This window comes from Propithecus coquereli, unplaced genomic scaffold (genome assembly GCF_000956105.1).
Source record: "Propithecus coquereli isolate 6110/MARCELLA unplaced genomic scaffold, Pcoq_1.0 Scaffold117, whole genome shotgun sequence".
Classification (NCBI taxonomy): domain Eukaryota; kingdom Metazoa; phylum Chordata; class Mammalia; order Primates; family Indriidae; genus Propithecus; species Propithecus coquereli.
In genome coordinates, this window is record NW_012135747.1 from 645048 (window position 1) to 672097 (window position 27050).

General features: G+C 53.3%; 1 protein-coding gene across 3 annotated transcripts in view; it reads right to left on the reverse strand.

The window, feature by feature from the left end:
- Window positions 1-2012: 2012 nt before the first annotated feature.
- Window positions 2013-27050, reverse strand: part of COL13A1 (collagen, type XIII, alpha 1) — a 148962-nt gene continuing 123924 nt past the window's right edge. The window contains exons 29-38 of one of the 3 annotated variants that reach the window (XM_012658664.1): window positions 25841-25885; window positions 22795-22836; window positions 21864-21890; window positions 20890-20970; window positions 14579-14632; window positions 13393-13446; window positions 12371-12406; window positions 8186-8272; window positions 4106-4144; window positions 2013-2473 (exon numbers count right to left, since the gene is read on the reverse strand). In XM_012658664.1, coding sequence (XP_012514118.1) covers window positions 2471-2473; window positions 4106-4144; window positions 8186-8272; window positions 12371-12406; window positions 13393-13446; window positions 14579-14632; window positions 20890-20970; window positions 21864-21890; window positions 22795-22836; window positions 25841-25885 — 468 coding nt within the window. In that variant the 3' untranslated portion in view covers window positions 2013-2470. The remainder of the gene's footprint in view (window positions 2474-4105; window positions 4145-8185; window positions 8273-12370; window positions 12407-13392; window positions 13447-14578; window positions 14633-20889; window positions 20971-21863; window positions 21891-22794; window positions 22837-25840; window positions 25886-27050) is intronic. The other 2 variants (XM_012658673.1, XM_012658683.1) reach the window with 2 other exon arrangements.

Consider the following 27050-nt stretch of genomic DNA (forward strand, 5'->3'; position numbering starts at 1 on the left):
CCACGCGGGGAGGCAACGTGTTTACGCACACGGGGACAAACCGCAGTGGACGGTGACCCACTGGGGAGGGCAGTGCGGGCCCTGATTGTTCCTTTTTTCTGTGACCGCCAGGCGGCTTAAAGTGACCAGTGTGGCTCTGCCTCAGCAAGGCGAGGACTTCCTGCCCACTGGGGCTCCCCTGCCAGCGCTGTCTCCTCTGTACTTGTTTTATCTGGACTCTGACTTTAAAACTTCTCTTTACACATGCTTCTGTTTTATTATGTATGTATGTGTGGAAGTGACTTGGAATCCTCTGGGCACCAGCTGAGCTGTAGTGAGCGCACGAATAACCCAGGACGGAGAAAAAAAGAAGCAGTTTCTCTTCGCCCAGTTGCCCGGGGTATTCGGCTGCCACAGAGTCCCATTTCCTGGGAACCCAGCCAATGTCCTCCTCTAGTCTGAGCTCGTCGGTAAGCTCCGATCGCTCCAGCCAGGGCCTGAAAGGGAACCAGGCGGTGGGTTTAGAAGAACCAGGTTACACCCTGATTTCTCAGGACCTCACCCGTGGTGTGAGGAGGGTGGCACTGAAGATGGTGTCACCTGCAGAGTTAGGGTGACAGAAAATTCCAAAAAGTAGAGGACGTGGGCGGTCCAGCATTATGACTTTTGGGGGCCCTGGACATTTTTGCATTGGTGGGTTCCTTCCTCCATAAAAAAAATATAAAAGATTATATTTTATGAATGCACTGGTAGAAAGATGAAAATAATCCTGGCCGGATTCATTGTTATATATTCAGTTTTTTCTTCGGAATTTAAAAAAAGTAAAAGCTCAAATATTTTTGTGGCACCTCAAAGTACCCTGCGGCCACCGTGCCTGAGGGAGGAGGTGGCCCTGGGCAGGATCACAGGAATCTGGCTCAGGGCAAGAAGTGACCCTGGGCTCGCGATTACTTGGAAAGAGCTACATCCTGGAACTGGCTGCTCCTTCTGCCTCATGGGAAGGGGACAGATAAGCTCTATTCACATCCACAGATCAACTTGTGTTCAACCGTTGCCCAGGGCCAAGGAAGACAAGACTAAGAGGAGGAAGTTGTCCAATTTCCAAAATAACCAAGTGGACATTTAGAATCAGAATGTCAGCCTAGTCTGACAGCACGTGGGTGGCATGTGCTTCCAGCAACATCAGAGCTTGGGAGTGTGACCTCATCCCCACACGCGGCAGGGGCCTCAGGAGTGTGAAGTCCACTCACTAGAGTTTGTGTGACTGCGTGTGGAGGTAATCTGGGTTTCAGCTTCCCTTTGTGCCGTCTACGAAGAAAGGATGGATAAAGAAAATGTAGAATGTGAGCAAGATGGGGGGGTGGTTCAACTCCTGGAGTCGCTTGTTCCTTTCAAGCCCTTTCGAAGCACCAGTCTATGTTGTACAACAGCCAACAATAGACCTGTACGCTGCACCACAGGTAACACACGCCTAGTCATTAACGTCGGGTTCCTGGTGCTTGCTTTCCTAACCAGGGCATTACAAATGGAAAGCAATAAAGCCTATTTCTTAAAAAATAAAAACAATTTTGGATGGGCCCAGTCTGGCCCAGATTTGTGCGTGTTCCCCACATTTCCTTGTGGGGTGGAATGGCTGGCGAGGCAGAGCTCCTGCAGCCACTAGTTGCGAGTGGACCCCCAAGTTCATGTCAAGTGAGCAGCCATGATCACAACAGCTGGTGTGAGTGACTGTAGCTCAAAAGGGGAAAACCAAACCAAACTAAACCAAAACAAGCAACCAAAAGCAATAGCAAACGGCCCCTTCGTAATCCGGGGGGCCCTCCGCACAACTGAGCCTTCAATGCTCGAGCAGCAAGCTCTGTGATGAACTGGGGATATGCAACACTAGACATTGCTTAGTAGAGTCCTCTCCTTCCCTCTGTTGGACTTCGCATTCCAAACATTACTCCGAACTTCCAAGGACCCCAACTTTGGGACTTCTTGATTTCACAAGAAAGAATGCATTTAATTTAATGATTGATTAATCAGGATCATGAATTGCCATGTTTCATTTTTTTTTAAATAATGAAATTCCATAAGGGTTTAAAATATTCTTAGACACACCTAGCTTGGCAAGCATCACGGACACTCACATTTGTGTGAAAACACACGAAAGCTAGCCAGCACCTCAGTGCCAGCTGGCTCCCTTTGGCACCGGGACACAATAATTTATTAAGCTTCAATACTTAATAAGTGTGCACAAATATCATGCAAACATTACGCCCATACTCACAAACAAAAAGTGTATTAGAAAATAGACTTATACAAAACATCTTGTAAACGAAAGGGAAGGGGTTGATGTTTTCTGTACAAAATATGCAGGTTTTTCTTTTTCTTTTTTAATAATCTGTAAGATGCATCATACTTCTGGCATTTTCAAAAAGTGAAAACTGTATAAAAATAAATATTCTATGTACAAACACACACACAGGCCAATCCAAGGTTAGAGGCATCACTGCAAAATAAAAACAAAAACAAAAAACAACATTCGGTTAGTTTCTGTGGGTCTGCGGGTGTTTATTTCCCTTGTAGGAAAGGAGGTGAACCTTGTCCTGGGTTGGATGGGTGCTCTGGGTAAGGGGACTGAGGGACCCACCTGCCCCCCAGGTGGAAGGAACTGGTGGCTACTGTAAGCCCCCTGAGGGTGGGAAACCCAGCGTTCACCTCCCCGTCAATCCCCTCCGTGGCCTCTAGAGGGCACTCCCTGTCTCTGCCGCCTTCGGAGGCCGGCTGTGCAATGGCCGCGCTGTCCCAGGTTGAACTGTTAGGTGTAAATGAACAGTAATGAGGCTTTCTGCTTCTCCAAGACACGGAAGCTCTTGAGAGTGGCTGTTCTTCCCCTACTAAGCCCACCCGTTTCTATCTCCTAACCATCAGCAGCAATCTTGAAGAGGAAAATCTTGTTCTTAGGGGGCAAGGGGCCTGGGGTCTTACTGGACACACCTTGGCCCTGCTTTTGTGGTGCTGTAACTAGCTCCAGGTGGAGCTTGACAAAGGGATGAGGCCGGCGTGAGGGGCAGATCCTGGGGAGCGATCTCCCCTGAGAGCTGAGCTTTCCTTTCTTAGTTAGTGGGCTTTTTAGGTACCAGGCAAGTAGGTATTCAACCTAGGGCCTGGTGGCCTGGTGGTTTCACTGCTTTGACACAGTCCTGTGAGTTAATGAGATTTTGGGTGTCTTAGCACAGGGGAGCTTATTCGTCACATCGTAAGCATGATTTTGCTGTCCCTGGAACAGGCCTGGATTAGCTGAGCACAGACTCTTGAATAGACTGGGGTCCCCAGCCCTTTTATGAGGACAAACCAATACCCCGAGACCTGGAGGGCTGGTGAGAGCACGTTGAGTGGGAGGCAAGGTGGGAGGGCAGGCCTGGGGCAGCAGGGCAGCCGCCCCCTCTGCTGGGCGCCAAGGGGGCTTCTGGATTGGCAAGCCGATGGCCCTGGTCAGCCTGGGGATCCCTGCTCTTTGGGGAGCCACAGTTTAATGGGCACAGCCCTGTGGCGTCAGACTGCTTTAACGGTGGCAAATGCCAAGGCACTGTGAATAAGTGAGAACTCACTGTTGGAGGGAACCCTGGGAACCCAGGTGAGACTGGGCTGCAGGTCACATGTGTGGAAGTGCCAGGCTCTGACAGCTTAAGTTCAAGGAGAATGGTAGAGTGGTGAGTAGGGCAGTCCCTAGGAGGAGGCACAGAAGCTGTGGAGTTCAGAGTTTAAGCAACTTAGATGTCCTCCACCTGGATAAATGTCATCATATGGCTTAAACGACCTCATGTGAAAACTATGAGAGCAGCTGATTAATAACTAATTTAAAAATATGGTCTGGAAGTCCTTGGAGGAGAGACACTACATAAACTGACCACACAAAGCATAAAGATGTCACCTGTGTGGCTACATGGAAATTCCATATACTGGAGTGTGCTGATGCCTTAAGAAGCATTTTTAAATGTTCTCTAAGTGTGTGCAGTGAGACAGCCTTTTTCAACCCATGTCTTGCTGCCTCATCTGTAGAAAGGCAGAATGCAAACTGTCAGATCTTTACTGCACCGTTGAGAGTGGAGCCCCAGTGCAAACAGCAGGGACATCCTACCTTGTTCCAGCAGCCCTGGACTGGTAAGCCGTCTTCACCCTGCAATGAGGAGGGAAGGCAGAGGGCTCAGACTCTTCGTGACGGTCCACCAAGCAGGCAGGACAGGGGTAACAAGGGCCACAAACATTTTGGCAGCTGATCAGGCCGCAGGACCCCCACTCTTGTCGATTTCTTTTCTCTACTTCAGAACGTCGGAAGTGGGTGGGAAACAAATCCAGCTGTTTCCCCATTGGCTAAGGTCACATGGAGCTGCAGTGCAAGGCCAGGAGGGGCTGTCCTAGCCTGTGGGCTCGGCCAGCAGAGATGTCCTTGAGTGCCGTGAGAGAACGGTCTCTGCTCTAGCTCTGCGGAGTGCTAGATGTTCACGGGCAAGTCACTCTGCATTTGGAGGCCTCAGTTTCCTCCTCTGTAAAACCTGGGCAAGGGCAGTTGCTTAAAGTAACCTCTACGGATCCTCCAGCCCTCCACTCTCTTCTTTGTCTCTCTCCCTAAGCAGTGGGAGGAGGACATCTAGATGGTTCCTGCAAGGTGATCAGTACTAGGGTCGGGATGAGGGGCACAAAGGGACAGGCAGCCTCATGGGTATTGCAGCACAGCCCCGGATGCCTTCAGCAAGAAGACATGGGCTTCTGGCACAGTCTTATCCACTGCCGGGAATTTGGGGGTGAAGTGCGGTAGCAGGGCAGGAATCAACTCTACACTGTTTGTCTCTTTTGTCGGTGGCAACCATGGAGCACCCTTCACCTCAGGATGTTCTGCCCACAGTGCTGGAAACCTTGCTAAGTCTTCTCCGGCCCTACTCTCCTGGCCTCTCTGGCATACCCTGGAGAGGGGGGCGGGGAATCTAGAAATTTTGAGACAAGATGGGGCGGGCAAAGCTGAACCAAGGACAAAGATCTGGTTCTCAGTCCAAGTCTGCTAGAAAGGCAGCCCAGATGCTAGAGTTCCAGGCTCCAGGGCAGAGAGAGATGGACACGGTATTTCAGGAGAGTAGAGCGAGTGCTCGGTCTGTGAGAGGTGGTTGAATGGGAGACCTCTGTGCCCCAACCGACTTCACCCACCTGCCCACGCCAGGCGCCTAAACCTCTCGTCCCCTGGTATTCTGCAGGTACGGGCCTCAGCATGGAGGGCTGAGGAAGCCTGGTTATCTTGTACTAAAAATCACCATTAGTACCTCCCCCTGCCCCCAAGTCCATTCTAACGGTGCAGGAGGCAGAATGAGAAACAACAAAGGGAAGATCTAACACTTCCATAGCAAAATTAATAGACAAACGGCACAAATAGGGCATGTTATTGGAGAAAATGCCATTTTGCATGAAGGGGCAGATAAGGATGACTTTCATTTTCCCCTCTGGGCCGGGGAGGGGACTGCAGGGGGAGGTGGTGCATTCCATGTTTCACTATGACTCTCTGCCCCCTTGCCCAGCCCGCCACAGTGCGGCACACTTCACACGGACTCTGGAAGGGAGAGGAGCCCCTGTGGGGCCGGAGCGGCATTCCCATTGGCACGTGGGTGGTGGCGGGGATGGGGCAGTGGAGGGCAGGCGGGCAGGCAGAGAACAGAAAGTAATGTATGGGGAGGAGCAGGGAGGCCAAGGCTGCTGCTGGCAGAGCTTTTCAGATCGTGGGAGATCGTGGGAGGGGATCGTGGCCGAGGGAGGACCTGGCCTGGCCGGTGATTAATGGAGGCGCTTTGAAGGGACCAGGAAATTCCAGCTGAGAAAGGCGCCTGGGCATGCTGCATGCAGGGGCTCGACAGGCAGGACCAGCGGGGGACAGGAAGCTGCCACTCTCCTGCTCATTCTGTGCTTGCTTTTCGTTGCATATGCTGGTCCTAAAATGTCCCCAGTGTCCTTAGAGGGGCTCCTCGGCCACCTCTCAGGGTCACAGAGTATATTTTCTTATCCTTTTTTCTCTTCTGTTTGAAGAGAATTCCTGTGCGACCCCAGGGTGGGGATGTGAGGCTGGAAATGCTCTTCTGACTATTACTGCTATGAAAGTAGCTCTCGAACTCCAAACCTACCGGGCAGATTTAGGCAGTAACCTCTCCACCCAATCACCTTGGAATGAAGCGTCATCTTCTGCTTCTTTTGCATAAGTTAAGAAGATTGGTGTGGAGGCTAGAATGTCCCCACCTAGAGAGGGCCTGGGTGGGTGGGAATAAACTCCCACCACTTAGCCCAGGATGTGCTTGGAAGAGCAGTCCCTGCCTCCTTAGCTATGTTCTGGACCATTCCATCTCTCCCAGACTCTTCAGTGGTGAGCCATCTGACCACAAAAGACAGGGACATCAAGGAAGGGTCTTGTAATGTCTTCTGGGGTTTAAGCAAAAAGGACAAACCTTTTAGGATCTAAAACCGTAATGTCGGACCATCCCTTAGTTCTGATGGTGTCACTTGGGCAACGACCCAGGACCCAGCCTTAAAGAATAGACTGGAAGAACCTCCACCTGCGATCTAGAACTTCTCAGTCTACCCTATATCTGTGAGCATGCCCATGTGTCTCCTGCCGAATCGTGGGGTGCTGGAAGGGCTGGGAGTACGGGGCTGTCTCAGGCATCTCATTCAAATGCTTTGCTAGGTGTTCAGCCAGTGCACTCTGAACTAACTGCACTGCATGGAGGAAAAGAAGTCACAGTTCTAAGAACCTGTGCAGAGAATCCCCTTTCCTAGTTTGACCTCTGGTGGCAGATTTGTTTAGAAGCCGTTTGGAAATGAGTATCAGATGCAGCCAAAGCCAACTTCAGGGTGGGAGGGATGGCTCACATTAAGGTGATGTGCTTTAGAAGTAGCTGCAGTAAGAAGTCAAGAAAACATCCTGGTAAACTTTGCATGCAAGAGAGCGGCATGGCTGGGAGCCCCCAGAGCACACGCCAAAGCAAGGTGACCCTTGGTGTTTACAGAGTGGAGAAGCAGGCAGTAGAGACAGGGGAGCAGGAGGAGCGTGGGGGGCGGCTGGGGAGGCAGCAAGCACGAACCACACACGTGGGGAAGCCCAAATCGGCCATGCAGGCAAGGAAGGGCGATGCCATACCAATGGGCACGGGGCATCCAGTCCGTCCAGCCCTGGTAACCCCGGCTCCCCTTTCTCTCCTTTAAAACCTCGGTGTCCCTGTTCACAAAACCAACCACGATGATTATTTAGGTCAAGGCTGGCCAGCTCCGCTGAGGAGAGGAGAGGCCCAGTCCTACCCTGGCCAGGATGCAGGACCTTCCAGGCATCTGCAAATAGGGACTAATCCCAGTGGACTCCCCCATCTCCCAAATTCAGCATTTGTGCTCTCTTTGTGCTCCGGAGAATTCAGCTTTGGAACACGTACAAGCAGCCCCCTCTCTGCCAACCCCTTGTCCCTCTGCAGACTCCCTTGGAGCAAACACAGATAAACTGCAACATTAGTGTATCATACTTTTCAGAACCTTCACATAGATTGAAAAGGCACTGAGGAAGCCTGGCAGATGTGCCCCAAATCACAAATTGTTGGCTCATCTGGGACGGCTTCCTGTGGGGCATCTGTGCACCGATTCTGGTCTGCAGCTTTAGAGGTTTTAGCTGGATGCCTGGGGAGTGTTCGGAGGCTGCGTATTAAAAGCCCCTCATCTGGCCTTGTTCTGCCCAGTTTTGAGCATCAGTGGCCCCCAGGAGACGCCACCTCTGGTGTCCTGCATCCTGGCCAAGTAAGGATTCAGACAGCTTGAACTGCTGGCCCACAGAGATGGCCACAAAACGAAGAAGGCAAATCGGTGGCTCACAAATGCTACACAGGCTTCCAAAGCCACCCTGGAGGCTAGAGCTGAGGCCCTCTCCGAAAACCCCGTCCTTATAGTTCCCATACATCAGTCGTTCTGCATCTTCAAAGGAAAGGGATTCAAAGGAAGGGATTTAGCCAGAATTACTTGCAGCTGTGGTTTTAGGGCAAAACCAACAGCAGGCAGAATTTCACCAGTCAAATGAACGGGTAGATTTGGGTAGCATCAGTGTAGTCATTTGGTTCTCATCGCAGCTGATCTGCCTTCTTTGTTTCCAATTTGCAAACCTCAAGGAAAAAAACCAGAAGGATGCGAGTGATAAACAAAAACATACCAATGGACAGGGGGCATCTAATCCAGGCGCTCCTTGGTCTCCCTTATCCCCTTTAGGCCCTCTAGAGCCTTTCTTCCCCCTCTCCCCCTGTAAATAATGGTTTAGTCCAAGAAAAAAAACAACATCAAAACTTTAGGATCATTCGTGTGTTAAGGTTAGAGACAGAAAAAGAAAATTCAAGAGGGAAAAATAGATTCTCTTAAGTAGGATATTCTCCCCAATACGATTTGGGGTCAATACCCACCTCCCCCCTCTGAACACCTGGGAATTTGGCTGAGGCGGGTGGGAGGGGCAGGGGAGGAAAGCAGGGTGGGGGCACGGAGCAGCAGGGCTCAGAGCTGGAGGTGGAGGGACCAGCAGAGGGAAGATGCTGTTGGCCAGTTTTGCGAACACGAGGCCCACGCGGGACTGTGCCGAACACACTGGCTGGGGACCAACTGCCTTCTCTTCAAAGGTCTATATTTGAAAGGCTTTGGACTGCAAACCTTCTGTCTCAATTGTTTTTCTTCCCTTTGTCATTCTATTAGGAGGCAAGGTGATTTTATTCAGAGCCCTGGGGTGTGTGCATGTGTGTGTATGCGCATGAACACAGCATGTCTGATCATGTGCATGTACACGCTTGTGCATATGTGTATGTGTATGAGTGAGTGTGCAGGCATGTGCGTGTTGTGCATGTATGAATGTGTGTGGGTATGTGTTTGGGCATGTGTCCACACGTCTGTGCCTATATGTGTGTGTGCAGGTGTATCTAGGGCTCTTCAGTGGCCCCTGGTTTGAGAACTGAGCCCTCCCATTCTTAGTGTGTCTGGTTCATCCTGGTCTGAAGTCATAGACAGCTACTTGTTTATGGACGTGTCGGTTCAGGAAATTCATTTGTTTCTGACCAGCTTCAGTAAATATCATTTTTCTAAGTTGAATCCTGTTTTATATGTGTCAGGGTCTGTTTAAAGAAGGGCTATGGGGAATTCTTTGTAAAAGTGAAGCATCACCTCTGTAATGAATGTGAATTTGTAATTTCATATGTGTGTTTCCTTAAAAGGGGGCCAAGTGTGCCCCTAGGGAGTCTTCCTGGGAGCTTTCCTTTATGCAAGGCTGATTATCTAAAGCTCAGGTACTGCCACAGTGTCACTCCAGGGTGACCAGACCCTGAAGGGCGGGAAGCATATTGGTCAGAACAAAAGCCTGGAGTCAGAGCTGGCTCTGCCAGTTATTAGCAGCATGACTTTGGGAAGCTACTTAACCTCTTTGAGCCTCAGTTTCTTCACCTGTAAAATGGATACAATAACAGCTACATCAAAAACTTGTTGTGACGTCTTTGTGCACATTAAATGCATATAGTATGTGCTCAGTAAATGATAGCTGCTTCATAATGATAATACTTGTGATTATTATTTCTTGTTAGCCAGTATAGCTGTCAAAGCCGCTGCCAGAGAGAAGTCTCAGGGTCAGAGGTCTCACCACATGTAGTGTTCCTGCAGCATAAGTTCATTAGAGGAAGGCAGAGGAGTTAGAATAGTTTTGATGTTTCCCTGGATCTTTGGAAATCACTCAAATTTCTTGATTCCAGAGGTGGTCTGCAATTGTATTGTTCAAAATGAATTTTCTAAAACGCAAATCCTTACTTAGAAAATGACATGTATTTAAGAAGAAACAGGTATGTGTATATTAGGTGTAATTTGATTAGCTCGAAGATACGTCTGCCAACAAGAACATCGTGGCATGAACAATCCCCGAATGGCGGACAAGCAAAACCGCCAGCTCTCTGGATGGGGATGCCTCATGGCAAACACTCTCAGGAGTGCGGCCCCTCATTCTCTGGGTCGTGAGCACAGTTTCCTAATGGATAATGTGGGAAAGCTGCTGGCGGTGGGTGGTTCCAGGTCCCGATGATTTGCCCCAGGTAACAGAGAGTTGTGTGTTTCACAAGGGTACCTTGCACCATGGGGCGCTGTGTTCTCAGGGCCTGGGCAATCGCCCTGATCAGGTGGCCTTTGAAGATGTAAGAGTAGTAGCGTTGCCTGCACCCTGCCTGCCTCCCACCCCAGAGTGACATGAAACAGGCCCTGGCAAAGAGAGCATTCTAGCTGGTGAGGGGAAGGGGACAAATAAAGTCAAGGAGCAGCAGCTTCTTAGAAATATAAATAAATATATACAGAATGATTTTAGAGGAAACAAATTGGAAGCTTTGTGGGGGAGGGAAAGGGTGAGGGATATGGGATTATTATAATGCGGGAACATATCTACGGGGAGAAAGATGGAAGGAGGAAAGGAAGGAAGAGGCAGGCCCAGGCCAAAAGAGAAAGTGGAGGAGGGAGCGGTGAGGAGGCGGGATGAGCTTGGGGAGGCCAGATGCCCGCTTCTCAGCTGGCCAGCTTGCGGGCAGCTCCACGGTAATCCCTGATTTTCCCAATGATCAAATGGCTAGATTCACACCACCCTTTGTCCTTTGACTGATTTCTTATCCTTAAAGGTGGTCGCGGAGCCCTTGGTGACAAGGGCAGAGTGTTTTTTCCACGGGCATGTGTGTCCTTAGAAAGATCCCCATTTTGGGCTCTGGGATGGGGAAAATACGTCAAATAGTAGAGAGGGGAAAATGGAGAAGAAATATCTTCCCACTGACTCCAGGGGCCTCAGTGGATCACTCAACACTCTTGGTCCCTTCAGCATCCGAGCTGCCAGCCCCCGCCTCCTCCACCTGTGACAGGGGCGCTTGGCCGCCCAAAGCGCAGTCACCACCATTTGAAGGACTGACTTTGCAGCCTCCAAATGGCTCCGTGTCCCACTCAAGCCAACTGAAAAAGTGTTAAGAAATAGGTTTATAAATATTAATTGAATATTATAGAGAAAACCAAAACACTTTAAATTAGAAAGGAAGTTAGTATGCCAACTCAGAGGTGGAATGATCAAAGTTTTTAGGGGCCTGGATTCTTTGATGCTACACTGGGGAACATGCTTTCCAGCGTGGCCTAAGAGGCTGCCACGTATCTGGAAGCAGGTCTGTTTATTCCAGTGGTTTCTAGACCTGGCCTTCCTGTGGACTGGCTGGCAGGAATGGCTCTGTCTGCTCCCTCTTGTTTCTAGAATTTGTGGGACACATTGAGCTGCTTTGGACCAGTTGCCAGTGAAGAGTATTTAGGGGTACAGAAGTGCTCAGTAGATGTATCTTAAATGAAGAAGATGGAATTAATGGTGCCAGGTGTAAACACACAGATTCTGGCACTTTCTCTTCCTGAACTCGGTATCAGGTTCAAAGATGAGCCATGAGATCTGGGTTTTAGAAGCCACCTGCTCTGCTGTTCACTCTTAGTGGGAACTCGCGACATTTCATCATCATTCTGGGCCTAGTTTCTCCAACTGTTCCCCCCCCACCCCGGCCGCGTTTCCTTCTTCTCTACGAGCCTGGGCTTCTGACCCGCTGGCACATGTGCTTGGGCCTTTAGGGGCGCACTGGGAGCGCTGTGCAGCCGCAGTGGATGAGACATTCTAGAAAGGAACCCACAGGTCATCTCTTGGTCAGATGTAGTTAGATTATCCCTGCCGGGCCAGATGCCGAAGGCTGTGGCACGTGTCATGCACCATCACGTGGCTGTGGGTGCCGTGGGCCTTCAGTAAGCGTGTCCTGGTGAAGGTGGCAGGACCCAGAGGGACAGAAAGGGGCCTAAGCAGGCATGCTTCGTTTTGTAGTCCTGCCGACTCTTTGCAAGAGAAATAGCAGCTGTAGTATTGTTTTAAATGGGTTGGCTGCTTACAACAGCTGTCTGCTTGTTCTTGAAACTGGAATTTATTTTTGCTCTCACCAGTGGCCTGGAAGTCCTGGCAAAAGTAAGTTTCGGAAGGCGAGGACAAGGTAACAATGGATCTAAAAATGCCATTTAGGGGCCTGCTATCAGGGCAACCCAGAGAGAGCTGGACACGTGGCTCCCGTTACCGGACGGCCAGGCTACGTGATGGCCGCTGTGGGATTCAGCGTCCCCTAGTCATGCGGAAAAATCCACGTTTCAGTGGCAGGAGTAGGCCCAGGCTCCCTGCGTGACGTGGATTCGGCCCCCACTCTAAAGCCTTTCAATTTAGGATGATTTATCAGGAAAAGCTGTGTTTGCCCTGTTGAGTCAGGAATCCCCATTTGATCATTCCACCCATTATGAAGACATTAGTACCCAGAGCTGCGGAGTGCAGCTGACTCACCCGGTTTCCTTTGTCCCCGGGTGGTCCGTGTAAACCCTGCAATAAATCAGAGAAACGAAGACACACTAATGAGAAAACACAGGATGTCGTAGAGTTCTGGGCTCATAAAGCTCCTTACCGATGCCTACTTCATCAGAGACAGGTTTAATTATCCCCATTTTACAGAGGGGGACAAGGAAGCCGATCATTCAAGGAACCTGACCTAGAGGTAAGTGACGAGTTACGGGCAAAGCCAAGGACGCAGTTCTAATTTCCTGGCCCTACAGCCTGTGCCCTGGCCTACGGTGTTCTTCTGGGGTCGCTCACGCAGGTGAGTGGTGAGTTCTGAGGACACGGTCGGGGAGCAAAGAACGCTCTTGGCAGAGGAGAGCGCCCCTGGCTCTCCTGCCAGGCCTCGCTAGCAAATGGACTCAGCAGCCCCTCAGACCCTCTTTGCAAGGTGCAAACTGCTCTCCATTCTTCAGCTAGGGGATGGGCCACAGCAGACGGGCCTGGACGCGCCTACTCAGCCAGAGCATGCGCAATCTTCTAGCGATGGGAAACACACATCCAGGCTCTTGCGGGCAGACGCTCAACTTTTATAACACAGCAACATGGAAACATGCTTCAGGTGGAAAGCCAAGTCTCTTCTTCAAGGCCAGCTCCCCCGGGAAGCTGCTCTGGTCCTGAAGCATCTCCTGTACCACAGAGGCCTGGATTTGATTCTGCCCCCTCCTCGAGGGCAGGGGCTGTGGCACATTCACCTGTGAGGCCCTGCAGCATCTGACTCAGAGGCTTACGGTGCGAGGGGCTCAGGATGGGTTGCTACATCTCGGCAGATGGCCCCATGGCCGAGGACCTGGTCCCCTAACAGTGCCCAGGAGGGCATTCTAGCCCATCACCAGTTGCCTCTTGGTGTTATAGACGGGAGAACTCTCCCAGGGCCCCAGAGTCTTGCTCCTGGCACTGGGCATTCTGTGTGACAGTGTTTCTGATGGGGGCAGGGGTGGGTGGCGAGAAACCTCTGGTCCCGTGAGACTCACAGGAAGCCCGGCTGCTCCCGTTGGTCCTGTCATCCCAGGGTCTCCTTTGCTGCCCTGAAATGGGAGAAAGAAACCCATGAATCCTCCCTGACATGGTAACAACCTTCCGTCACCGTTTTCTATTTGGCTGGGAAACCCAGGAAACCCCTCCAGCCCCCTCAAAGAGCGCTCTGGGAAGCAAGTGCCATGGGGAAGGCAGGGGGCTGCCGGTGTGAACTCTGCCCTGGGGGCCCCTCACTCTCCCTCCAGCAGAGCTTTCCCCAAGGCCCTCAGGAAGGACTGGGCAGCCTCCAGGGCCTGTCTGGCCTGACGCAGGGAGCAGGGGAGGAAGAGGAGGAGCAAGGAGGCAGGGAAGAGAAGGGAAAGAAAGAGAGCTTTGATTTCTCCTCTGCGGCCTCAAGGGTCACCCGTCACAGCAGCCATCCTGGTTTTCCCACGTAGTGGATGATTTGAGAGAAGCCTACGCCCCTCTGCAGAGGCTTCCCACCCTCCCCGCCCCTGAGGCAGAGCCAGCAAGGTGGCGGATGGAGGGGCAGAGCTGCCCACGCAGGCAGAGAACTCAACGATGCCCACTCAGGAGACCTCCAAGCCCTGGGTGTGTGGACATGAGGGATGGCGGGAAGAGCTGATGGGGACAGACACACAGCTCTCCAGCCTCCGCTGAGCCAACGCCCTTCACCTGCACCCTCCCTGCACGTGCCCACTCCACGAGGGAGGGGCCGGAGCTCTGCAGGTCATGTGACATGGCCAAGGTCACTGACAGTGGCTGTGGGAGCTGAGCCTAACGCTAGAGCCTCCTGACTTCTTGATGTCCTCCAGGAATTTTCTAAACACCACCTGGTGCTCTGTTCTGTGCTGTTTCCCTAAATCGTTACGAAGTTTAGGCATGTCTGGTGATAACAGTGTCTGGGGCCTTGCCAGACTGGACCTGTGATGGATGCTAGGTGACCAGAAGCCAAAGTAGGAGAAGCTGTCCCCTGCATCTCTCCAGGTCTTTGTCCACGCTGAGCTACACAACCAGCCCCCCGCCCCCCAGGCCTGCCTGGCTCCCCCACACTGCGGCGAGGATGACTAGGAGCAGAGACGAAGGGAGAAGGGGACGAGGGCTGAGGCTCCTGGGGCAGTTGTGGGGCTGACAGGGTCCCCGGCCTGCCCTCCCTCCTGGCCGCCCAGGCTCCAGGCTCACCCTCTCGCCCTTTGGTCCCGCTGGGCCTGGAACTCCAATTGGTCCTGGAGTACCCTGGGGAGCGGAAAGAAAGCAGAGGTGAGGGTCACCACGCCAGGGAGCCCTGGGTGCCCCGCCCGACGCCTGCAGAGGAGCAAGGCCCGAGGCCCAGTTTTCAGGGTTGGCGAGGCCAGGCTCGTTCAGGGCGGCCATTCTGCTGGGCCGTGATCCTCTTTGGGTGTGGGGGCCTCGGGGGAGAGCACACCTCCCCTTGCCCTAGAGCCAGATTCATGGAATGAAACCCTTTCTCTTCACAACCAAGCTTGCCAAGGCTGAAAACGGCAGGAGAACGGTTGCTTAGTTTGCTCCCAGAAGCACGGAGGAGGGAGTTGACCCATCCCAGGGGCAGGGGCCAGGGCCGGGGCTGGCGCCCCTTTGCTGTTGCAGCTCCACATGCAGCGGGAGGGTCTTCATGCCACAGAGACCGATGCGGGCGCACACAGAGGCAGGCGTGAGAGGGTCATTCAGCGGCGCCCGCCCCACCCGCCCGCCACAGACTCCTTCATGGCCTCATCCTCTGGCTGGGGCCTTCTCTGTCCAGGCCCAGGCTTGTGGAACAGGCTGAATTGGGCAGTGACTTGGGGCGCCCCTGTCTGCATGGACGCTGACCTGGCGGGGAGGTGTGTCGTGAGCTACCCTAGGGCCGCGGGAGCTGGGGACGCTGGAGCCACAGGAGCACGGGGCTCAGACACAGCAGGGCTTGCCACCACCCAAGCCAACAGCTCCCCAGGTCACAGCCTGGCCGGACCAAGTGTCCGTGTCAGCCGAGGACCTGAGGACGTGGGGTTGGGCTGCGGCAGTGTCTGGTGCTCTGAGTGTGGCTGTGAAAGGCGGGGAACGATTCGCTTCAGGGGAAACGAAAAGGGCAACATGATTCTTCTGTCCCCTTGTGCCACTGTGAGGGGAGCAGGGAGGCGGTGGGCACCCGTGGCAAGAGCACAGCAGAAAGTAAAAGGAGCCAGGTCATGGGGCTGCCTCCAGCCCTGCAGTGGAGGCCCACAAACTCCTGGACGTTGGAGGTGCCCTGAGCCCCCTGAGCTCCGTTTCCCACCTGCAGCACGAGAGTCCGCTCGGCCGCTGCCAGGTCTCAGGGCGTGGCATCTGGTGCCGAGCCCGACACCCGGGATGTGCCCAGTAGATGTTAATGTTGGCAGGGCAGGGTTAATTTTTTCTACAGACGTTTTCCCTTAAGGTTGTAATAGTGATTTGATGAGGAGAGCGAAGCCCCAGGTGCAAGGGGACAGTATACGAGTTCCGACTGCTTCCCTATCCGACGTGAACGGGAGAGCAGGTGAGAGCAAAATCTTGGTTTCTCTGATTCCAGCCCTGGTCGTCCCCCTGCCCTGACCTGGCACCTGCGCAGGTGTGTGCTAGGTGGGGGGGGGAGGGAGGGCCTGTGGTGGAGGAACAGAGCCCTGATAACGTGCGTGAGAGTCTGTGATGTCGCCTGTGTCAATGTGTGGGGGGAGGGGTCTGGAGAGGTCTGTCACCTCCGGCCAGCCATGTCACCTCCACTTCTTTATGAGGGCACAGAACAGGCATTCACAGGATGAGGCTCTGATGGGGGTCACTCTCGGCCCTCCTACCTCCAAAGGTATCTGTGGCATCAGCTGTGAGTCCCCCAGACCCCTGGGAAGGCCCACTGTGGCTGTGCTTCAGTGCGTCCTCCTCCTCTCTCCCCTATCTGCGTGTCCTGCCCTCCACACATGAGCCCCTGCGACGTCTCGCCTCCCCTGGTGTCGCTCCAGCCAGCTCATTAGAACTCTGTGCTCTGGCCAGGCCACGCAGACGTGGCCCTGGAAGTGGCCTGCAGGGCTCCTCCCTGGCGGGGAGGGCTGGGCGCACAGGCGGCTCTGGCTCTGGCCCCCGAGCTGGGACATCCAGCCCCAGCCCTCAACGGTCAGCACTCTCAACACCGTGGGCAGGTGAGGGGCTCGGCCAGGGGCTCCACCCTTCTGACAACCTCACAGGTTGCTCAGGGAAGGACCAGAAGGTGGACAGGAGGGACATTCTCTCTGATCCTTTGTTTGTCACAAGCAGAAGGGCCAGGTGCTTTCTAGTCGAGAGTATACAATGCCTAGTTTGCGGAATCAGGAAGCACGGAGAGAGGGGGCCCCAAGTGTCGCTCACTTGCCCTGCAATAACCCCCTTGCTGGGTGGTGGGACTGCTGCGGTGCCACAGGCAGTGGACGGTGACGTCATAACGTGCCCACAGGATGCTGAGCTGGGACTGGCCTCTGTGCTCCCATGTGCTACACCTGACCTCAGCCTTCCCTGCTGTCCCACCCCACACACCAGACTGGCGGCTGCACAGGACTAGGACGCCCTCGTGGGCAGACAGGAGATGGACAGAGTTCAGAGCATGGAGACAACACAGCATGACGGGCACATACAGACACTGTTGTGTTTGGCGGGGACAGTCATGTCCCAGACCCGGGGCCAGGCACCCCGGCTGGACTCCGCCTGCCTTCAGGATGAGGGCCAGTGGGGCTCGAGCGGCCTCCCATCCCACACCTGGCAGAGGTGAGGTCCCTGGGTGCATACATACTGTGGACAGGGGAATTCAGGTCAAGGCCATCTTTGTTCAAGAGGCTTGAAAAAGCATTTCTCAACTGAGCACATGGGGGTGGGGTGAGGAACCTGCGGCCTCAAGGCCACATGGGGCCCTCCAGATCCCCAAGTACGGCCCCTCAACTGCATCCGAACTTCACAGGACAAAGCTCTTTATTAAAAGGATTTGTTCCGTAGAATTTGGATTCAGTTAAAAGGCCGCATGCAAGGATCCAGAAGGCCACATGTGGCCCCGAGGTACCTTTCTGGTGTTGGTGGTGAGACAAGGCATGACTCACTGGGAAACGAGGCCACAGCGGGACAGACGAGAGGGATCACAGGCTGGGCACGGGGTGGGGCGGGTGAGGGGTGTTGAAGTGACTCACCGGTGGCCCAGGCCTGCCGTCCAAACCTGAAGCTCCCTGGACGAAGGGCACAGTGTGACCAAAAGAAGGGGACGAGAGGAACGGGAGGGAGAAAAGGGAACAATGGGGAGGGAAGAGGTGAGTAAAGCAGTGACTCTGGACAGACATAAATGCCGGTAATCAAACAATGGAGAAATAAGCTTGGGACGACAGGGAGTGGTATTTACATGGAAACCAACAAAAACATGGAGACGCTGAGTGCAGTGGCCGGCTACTGAGCAGGCTGGGCAGGGGTCGGTGCCGACGGCCACTCTGTCCCTCCACACCCCTGCGCCCCTCTCTCCTTTTATCCCCTCTCAGAAACCTCTCTCCCAGGGGCTTCAGTGCTCTGGGGAAAGGGAAGCAGAAGCGTTTCCTGGGGAGATGTCTTAGAATCAGAGCTGTGCATCCTCCCCGGGGTGGGTTTCCCTGGAGGCCATGTTCACGCGGAGGGCCCAGGTGAGGGTGGTCCTCCCAGTCTCTTTGCATCCCCATTGAGACCAGGCCATCCTGCCCTACCAACCCGAAGGGTGCAGCCCTGGGTGACAGCACCTGGTTTTGAAATCTGGGTACAACCTGGCCTGCATCTGCTTCAGCTGGGTGGGAAGAGTTAGCTCTCGAATGACAATACTAACGATGCCGGACATTTCCCTGGCAGTTTATCGTCTGCAAAGCTCACCCCAAACTCAGTCCACTCATATGCTCCCAGGCAAGGGCTCTTGTATAGAAAAAGGCTTTGGAGGCAGCTGACTGGGACAGAGGTCTCAGGCCATGCACCCCCTGGAGCGACCTGGCAGCAGGTGGGGAGCTACTCAGACCCTCTTGCTCCCCGGCGCCCTCACACCTCGCTGTCCAGTGATGCACACGGTGGCAGCAGAGCTCTCGCTCCAACGCTGGGTTACGAAGCTGTCTCTGAAACCCACCCAGGGAAACCAGGGGGACATTTTTCTAATGATTCTAATATGACAAATCAGGGAGAAGGCCGTGGGGATACCTAGCCCGGTCAGGACTGAGTTCTTGACAACTGTTTCCGGCTGAGCCTCAGCCTCAGGATTTCCAGGGTCAGGTCGGGGGCAGCCCCTAGAACAGGGAGGGCAAGGAGCCGCTTCCTCCTGGGGAAAGGGTGTTGGGCAGGAGGACTCCGCAGGGACCGTTCTCAGTTTAAGACCACATGATTCTGGGACTGAGCTGGACTCACCAGGCTAGAGAGCTGTGGTTCTCAACCCCGGCTGCATGTTCGAATCTCCTGGGGTGATGTTAAACAATACCGTTGCCTGAGCCCCACCCCGGCCCCATTCGACCAGAGTCTCCCAGGGTGGGGCCGGGTAATGGGATGTTTGCAAAGCCCCCAGGTGATGCCAGTGCACAGCCAGCGTTCAGAACCACTTCCGTAGGGCAAGTGGTGGGAACCCAGTAGGGTACGCCTGGAAAAACAGGAGGCTACTATGTGAATAAAACATCTGGTGAAGCCTGAAAACAGAACTTTAGCTACACAGCATTAAAACTAAGTTGTCTTGAGAGGTCTGGAGCAGAAGGCACAAATTAGAAGCTTTCAGGCCATATGTGGGCCTCTGACATATTCTGTATGGTCTGCAGTATTGCAAATCATTTTGATCTAATGTTAGAAAAGGAAGAGATTTCACATAAAACACCAGATGTTCAGCTTCCTTTCAAAAATTGGAAGATCCGGAAATACTGAACCCTCCTTCCTCCAAGGCAACAGTCATCTGAGCTGAGAAAGGGCTGCTCCCCTTAAGAAGGGATACATGGTCTTTAGTGAACCATAGTCCCCACCACTCCCTATTGTCTCCCTCAAGTCCACGTTAGTTGCCCTCTACGAATATGCTTGTTCTGTTGTTTCCTTAAGCTAGAAAATGTATTTCTCTGCACCCATGCCTCTATCAAAAGTTGGAAAATTAATGATAGACTGGGTAGTTTGTCTTTGATCTGGCACTTTCTTTGTTTATGTTACCTGTTTGGTCTCTGTGCCATTTTATGTCAACCCCGGACTGAATTCTCCAATGTTCACTAGGGCTGTTGGGGCCATGAATGTGGACAAAGAGAGATTTGTGGTCGTGTGGGGGCAGGAAGGCTCTTTAATAGCTGGAAGTACTTCATCATTCCGGACACAGCTTAAGACATGGGAAAATGTCTGCTAAAGTCATCAGTTTTCTGTAGTCTGTCAAGTGAATCAGCTTCTTAAATATTCCTACATCCACTGCATTAATGAGGGTGGAATCATCCCTTTTGCACTGGCCGCTTGGTTGCTGTGACTACATTAACCAGACCCTCAAGCCCTGCCAAGCAGGGGTGATTGGGCTTCCCATTGATCCCCGCTCTTTATGGCTACCTGGGCTGGGAACTGGCCTCGGGCCAGTGACAGAGGAGGCCCGAGTGGCTGCAAAGAGCCCTTTAGCAAGGCCACGGCCTCTGTCGAGTAGCAGCTGCCAGCCTGGCCACCAACTTCATATGTGACCTCAAGTGACTCTCTTCTCTGGGACCATCGGTGGAAATGATGAGATGGATCCCTAATGTCCCTTCCAGCTCTTGAAAAGCAAACCAAAAGAGCGCCCACCTCGGTAGGGCGTGGGGGGTGTGGAGCCGGGCTCCAGGATGGGTGGTGGGATGTGCTCACCTGGACACAGGTGAGGCAGTGCAGAGGCCACTGGCCCACTGGGGCCTGGAGCCAAGGGGCTCACCCAGCCCCACATCGGGAAGTGTGGGTGCTTCCTGAATAGCTGCCGCCTCTGACGGGGGGACTCCAGCCCTGGGCAGGCTGAGATAGGACACTTCCAGGAACCCGGGAGATGAGTGGCCTTAGCCTGTGGGGACCACAGAATCTGACCTTTTCCCTGCTTTCCTGCTTGGCCAGTGCTTAAGAGGAGAGAGCAGGGCTTGTCTTAGGGTTCATCTGGACAGGCAGGACCGATGGAGAACAGCCCATTGTCCCGCTGCTCCCAAGCCCTCCCAGCTCGGCCCCCATCAGGGCAGCAGGCTTTACTGCCATGACTCAGGCCGTTCTCAGGCCACTCCTGGCTCTCCTGCGGGGTGCCCTTTGGGGTGGGGAGCCTCCCTTATTCAGCTTCGTGTTCCCCCGGCACCAAGGCAGGGCCTGGCCCGGAAGAGGCCCTCAGAAAGAGAGAGGATTAGAGTCTAGGGTCTTGCCCAGGTGGGAAAGCAAAACTGCAGGGAGCTCTGGAATGTGCAGACTTTGGAACTGTGAGCTTTCCAGGGGCCTCTCCTGGGCCCGGCCCAGCACCCTTGGCCCACTGGGACGCCCGCTGGGCTCCCCACCAGTCTTGCTGGGCTGGTACTCACAGGTAGTCCCAGGGGCCCTCGGTCTCCTTTTTCTCCTTGGACACCCTTCTCTCCTTTCGCTCCGTCCAGCCCTGCTTCCCCCTGGAGGAAAGGGAGACAGGATGAGATCACAGAAAGGCACGGCCTGGACGCACGTCCTTGCACTCTGGGGTCCTGCAGACTCGGTTTGTAGAGGAGGGAAGAGGTGGAGGTGGCTGGGCCAGGGGTGGCAGGCAGGGGACTCCAAGAATCCCTGAATTCTTAGCCGGCCTCTGCTTCAGTTAGTGTCCCCTGTGACCCCGAGGTAACTGTGAGGCCCTCAAGGGAAAAGGGACGGATGAAGTGGGGACAAACCCACAGGGCAGTTCCAGGCCAGGCTTTGGCCTAGATGCCTATCTTCATGGCTGGGAAACTGGGATCTTGCACAAATTTGCTGGCAGGTGCCTGAAATGCCACCACCAGAGCTCTGAGGCTCACAACCTGGTTAGGAGAAGAAACTGCCCCAGAGTCCCTTGAAGAATAGCAGGGCAGGAGGCAAGGGCTGCTATCATGCCAGCAGCTTCCAGCCTCCAGCCTCCTTATTCATTTGAAATGCTTGGGGGAGATGAGGAGAGCCCCAGCCCACCGTCCACTGGGCTTGCTCTGGGGAGGGGTCCACGCTGTGTCGCTGTCTCTCTCCCACTTATGCTCAGGTGAGTGAAGGGTCTGGGTCAGGTTTGACGGGAAAAGGATTTCACTGTTTTGCTGAGAGTCTAACCTGTCCCTGTGGGGTCATCTGATGGATGGGGAAAGTCTGAATCCAAAGCAGGCCAGGTGTCAATGACGAATGTTAAAGGACAGGTAGGACTCATTCTGCCCTGATTGTACCCCGCTGGCCGGAGTGTCGCATGATGCCATTTAGGGAAAAGAGTCAGCTGGGCCTCTGATGCACTTTCCCTCTTTTCTGCTGTCACTGATGCAGCCCCCTCCCCACCTGTCACATGACCTCATCTTACCTTTGGTCCAGGAACACCCTGGAGCCCCTGCATTTGGAATCAAAACAAGGTGCATTAGAACTGCATTTCTGGTCCACGAGTTGGACCGCAGAAGAGCAAGGGCTTTGGGTGCAGGATGTGGTCTGGGGTCCCTGCATGTGAGAGGTAGAAGGGAATACAAAAGGGGCTTCCTGGGGTGCAGTCTGAGCTGGTCTTACTTAGCCAGGGGCTGACCAAAAATCTCTCTGTGGCCCTATGATTGACCCAGAGTCTGATCAAGGGAAGATTCAGTGGTAATTCAGCAAAAATTAAATTAATGTATGCAAAGCACTTAGAACAGTGTCTGGCACCTAGTAAGTTTCAATAAATGTTGGCTACTGTCGTTATTGCTACTATTGCTTCTACCAACGACAACAGGTGACACACAGTGCCTTGGGGACCGTGAACCATGAAAGGCATGGTCTAGTATCTGCTGGCTCAGGGTGCCTGGCGGCCTTAGGTGCCATGTAGAGGGGACCCACGGTTACATTTCTGTAACCAAGGGAAGGCCAATCCTGTGGGGCTGGCTTTGAGTGGTCACTTTTTATTTTAGTCCCGCTCTTCTTGCCAGCTGGTTAGCAGGAAGGGGGAAGGGGAGGAGCAAATGTCTGATGGCAAAGGGTGAAGTAAATGTTGGGCAGAGCCTAGTGACAAAGGGACCCTGGGGCTACTATGCCAGTCAGCTGTTTCCAAGGAACCAGGCAAGGCCTCGCTCCTCAGTGTCACTTGGATGATGCTATTTAACATGGGAGGGGAGAGGGGCAGGGAGGGGTTTGTGGACAAGAAAATCCCGCCCTGGGAGAAGGAGGTGATGGTGACTAAGGCTGAGGTTGAGCCCAGTGACCGTCAAGGGGAGGGGATGTTAGGGACCTGGCCACAGTGGACTGACTACTGATAAACCCTCCAAACTTACCGGAGGTCCAGGAGGCCCCTCTGGCCCTGGTGGCCCAGGAACCTAGAAACCAAAGGGGCGTCCTGTTACACTTGAAGTGGCCCTCTGTCCTGACATAGCCCGGGGTCCAGCTGGGGACCGCAAGGCCAGGGGAGGACAGGACTGCCCAGCAGAGGTTGTCTCTCCCCCACAAGGTTTAGAACAGGTCAGAAACTCATAGCAACCCACTGGCCTGCTCAGTGCTGAAAAACAAAACATCACCAGGAAAGGTCCCCCAAATATCTATTCTTCCAGATTTTCTTAAAAACAAAACAAAACAGAATTTCTAGCAGCACTAGGCTCTTGTTCACGCTTGGCAACAATTGCCTGGAGTGGAATAACAGCCTTCCCTCAAGGTGGGGCAAGAGATCTTCAGTTTACCCCAGTCCCCACTACTCCCTATTGTCTCTAAAGCCCAGACCTTTTACAGTCATTTGTTGCATGTCTGGCCCTTGTAGCATTTGAGTTTGAGACCCTGGGCTTAGAGGAGCAGACAATGGTTATCTGGAATGGGGGAGAGACTGAGATGTTTCTGAAGAATCTTTCTCAAGTCCCCCCAGGTTCATAACAGACAGGATGGGGACTGCCAAGCTCAGTACCCTGGAGGGCAGGTCATAGTAGAAGAGATTCTGGCTGGACGGTGAAGATGGGGAAGCCCAGGGCTATCTTCTCTGTGGAGGATGGTGCCCCTGGCAGAGTCTGTCTGATGAGGGCAGACGTCCATTTGTCTACAGGCAGCCCCTGCCTGCTCGTCTCTGAGCTGGCCACCCCACCTCAGCTTTGGGGCTCTTCTCAGGTGCCTCGCCGTCCCAGGGGTAGAACCCTGCCCAGGGCAGTTGCTCCTCTGCCAGGCCCCCACAGAGGGAGTCCCTACACTGGGCAGACAGGTGGACCCTAACGTCCCCTGGACCTGTGGACCTTTGAGCTCCACGATTGTCTCTTTGTAGAGAACATACTCTTTGGAAACTCTACTTTCTTTTAAAACATTTACTGTTTTTTATTCTTATTGTAAATAAGTAATCATGTATCTTGATCATGGTGGTGGTTAAACAAATCTATCTATACACGTATTAAAATTCACAGAATTGTACACACTCCCCAAGAAGTCAATTTTACTTGTATGATAATTTTAAAAATAAAAAAGTTTAAAATATTTAAACACTTTGCTGCATAAAATGTATTCGAACATATGTGTGTGTGTGTGTGTATATATATATATATATATATACACATATTTTTTTTCTGGAGACAGGATGTTGCTCTGTTGCCTGGGCTAGAGTGCAATGGCGTCATCATAGCTCACTGCAACCTCAAACTCCTGGGCTTGAGTGATCCTCCTGTCTCAGCCTCCCAAGTAGCTGAGTAGCTGGGACTACAGACATGTGCCACCACACCTGGCTAATTTTTCTATTTTTTGTAGAGATGGGGTCTCGCTCTGTTGCCTAGGTGGGTCTTGAACTCCTGAGCTCAAGCCATCCTCCTGCCTCAGCCCTCCACAGTGCTGGGATTACAGGTGTGAGACACCACACCTGGCCTGTATATACTTTTGATGATATTATATACGCATATATGTATATATTTATGGTATACATACGTATAAAATTTGGTTTTCTGCTATTTTTCGCTTAGTATGAAACCCATTTTTTATATTCTCCCCACAAGCCTCCTTGTGCTGGTGGTGTGCTGAGTGGAATGCAAACCAGTTATTATGTAGCAGGGCTCCGTCCAGTGCTGGCACAAGGACAGCTCTCAGACATGGTGACTATTATTACTATTGGTGTTATTACCACAAATTATTTAATGCTTTCCTTCTTGTTAGAAATGTAGGATGTTTCCAATTTAAATACTTTTGGGAGGAACATTTTTATGTATAATGCTTTTCCTGAATTCAGGATCATTTCTTTAGGAGGCTATCCGTTTCTTTTTGTTTTTGAGACAGAGTCTTGCTCTGTCGCCTGGGCTAGAGTGTCGTGGAGTCAGCCTAGCTCACAGCAACCTCAAACTCCTGGGCTCAAGTGATCCTCCTGCCTCAGCTTCCCAAGTAGCTGGGACTACAGGTGCATGCCACCATGCCCGGCTAATTTTTTTCTATTTTTAGTAGAGACGGGGTCTTGCTCTTGCTCAGTCAGGCTGGTCTCGAACTCCTAACTTCAAGTTATCCTCCCACCTCGGCCTCCCAGAGTGCTAGGACGAGAGGCGTGAGCCACCGTGCCCGGCCCTGGAGGCTTAGCATTTCTAAACAAGTAACATGAACATTATATAATCAAGTCTGTTTCACTAAATTAAGACAGGGCTTGGTGATATTGAAGGGTGATGGGGCCGGGAGACTTTGTCAGGAACAGGGCAGGCCTGGTGGTCTGTCCCCCACCTCTGAGGCGGTATCTGGGTTGTGCAGGCCCTGCCACCAAACATCCCCTTCCTCACGCATCCTGGAGCTCTGCTGCCTCCCTGATGCTGCCCCTGGAGCCCACAAATGTGCCTGATTCTCTCCCGGCTCGTGAAAACACTGCCTCCATCCTGACTATTTCTCACTCAGCTGTTCCTCTTCCTCTCACTACCACACTTCTCGAGTAAGGCCTCTACCTGGACAGCCTACCTCTGAAGCTTGGCAGCAAACTCCTACGAAGTCATCAAGACCCTGCCCAGATGGTACATCTTTGGGGATGCTCGCCTGATTCCCTGAGCTGCTGCCACTCCAGTGCCCATTACTGGGGCCTGCAAGCGCAGAGGGACGGTTCTGTTTATTTCCTGCCTCCCGACTCTAGCACCAGGGCAGACGCACAGAGGCACTCTGTGAAGGCCGCTGAGGGACATGGTTAATGGGGGACTAGTGCGGTCCTGAGGCTCAGTGCCTGCCCGGCTGTGGTGCTCAGCGAACGTTCAGCTTCCTGCCCCTCCTGTGTCAGGCAGTTGTGAGTTTCATTCTAAAGCACAGAAATGCTGTCTGCTTCCTGGAGAGACTATCGTTTGACAAGGCCCCTGTCAAATACTCTCCCGTGACGCAACAGGAAGAGCAGGTGGGACCTACCTCTGCTCCCTGGTCACCTTTCTCCCCGGCTTCTCCTTTCTCGCCCTGCGGGCACAAAACAGCACAGTGTGAATGCCAGCCCATGGGGAAGCCTGGACACAGACACACCCTCACATCTGTGATGAACTAGACTGGGACTCGGCTGGTCTAGGTGTCAGCAAGGAACCCTGCAGAGGATGTGGAGGTGATCGGCCCAAAGGACAGAGGACTGTCATCCAAAGGGCAGGGGCTGCCATCACTGTCTTCAGGAATCTGAGGTTCTAGCATGTGGGAGGGGAGGCTGATACTCCTCATGGGCTCTGCAGTGGACAGACCCTCGGGTGGACCTGGGACTTGTTTCTAAGCCATAGAGTGGGGCATATGGCAAAGGTGATGGGACGTCACTCCTGTGATTATGTTACAAATTTCAACACATGGCTCTGTCTTGCTAGTATGAGACACTAGAGAGACCCTCCTGCTGGTCTTGGCCTTGAAGAAGCCAGCTGCTGTGACGTGAACTGCCCCCTGTGGGCACGGCCACATGGCAGGGAACTGCAGATGGTCCCTAGGCGCTGAGGGTCTCAGCCCTACTATAGCAGGGAGCTGAATTCTGCCAACAGCTGGTGAGCTTGGAAGAGGACCCCAGCTCCAGTGCAGCTGGCTGGCACCTTAACCGCAGCCTTGTGAGACCCTGGGCAGGGGACCCGACGATGACGTGCCTGAACTCCTGACCCACGGAAACCATGTGGCATTAAATGTGTGTTGTTTCAAGCCACTAACTTTGCGGTGATTCGTTGTGCAACAATGGAAAATGAATATGGCTCCAGAGGCCAGAGCCTCTGACGGGCCAATGCAGGGAGGCTGGTGAGGACACCTCCACGCCACATCCAGGAGCGCTCCCTCCACCCCGGAGCTGCCCCACGATGGACAGGCCATGTCGGAAGGCTGTGGGCTGCCTGCCTGTCCGGCTGGCGAGGGATTCCTGTACTGGGTCAGGCTTGGGACTGGTTGACCTCTTAGGCTCTCTCCACTTCTAAGAGGAGAATTCTGACCTGAACATTCTAGCACCTTTGAGCTAGGCTGATGCTTCAAGGCAGAGGCTACCATGCTGTGAGCCGCGGAAGCCGGGACCCCCGTTTACACCCCAGTGTAGTAGCTGCTCATCCAGAGACCCCCAGGCGGGGCAGGCAGGCTCGGGGTGAGTGTAGGCTTGTTGCACAGCCAGGCACCC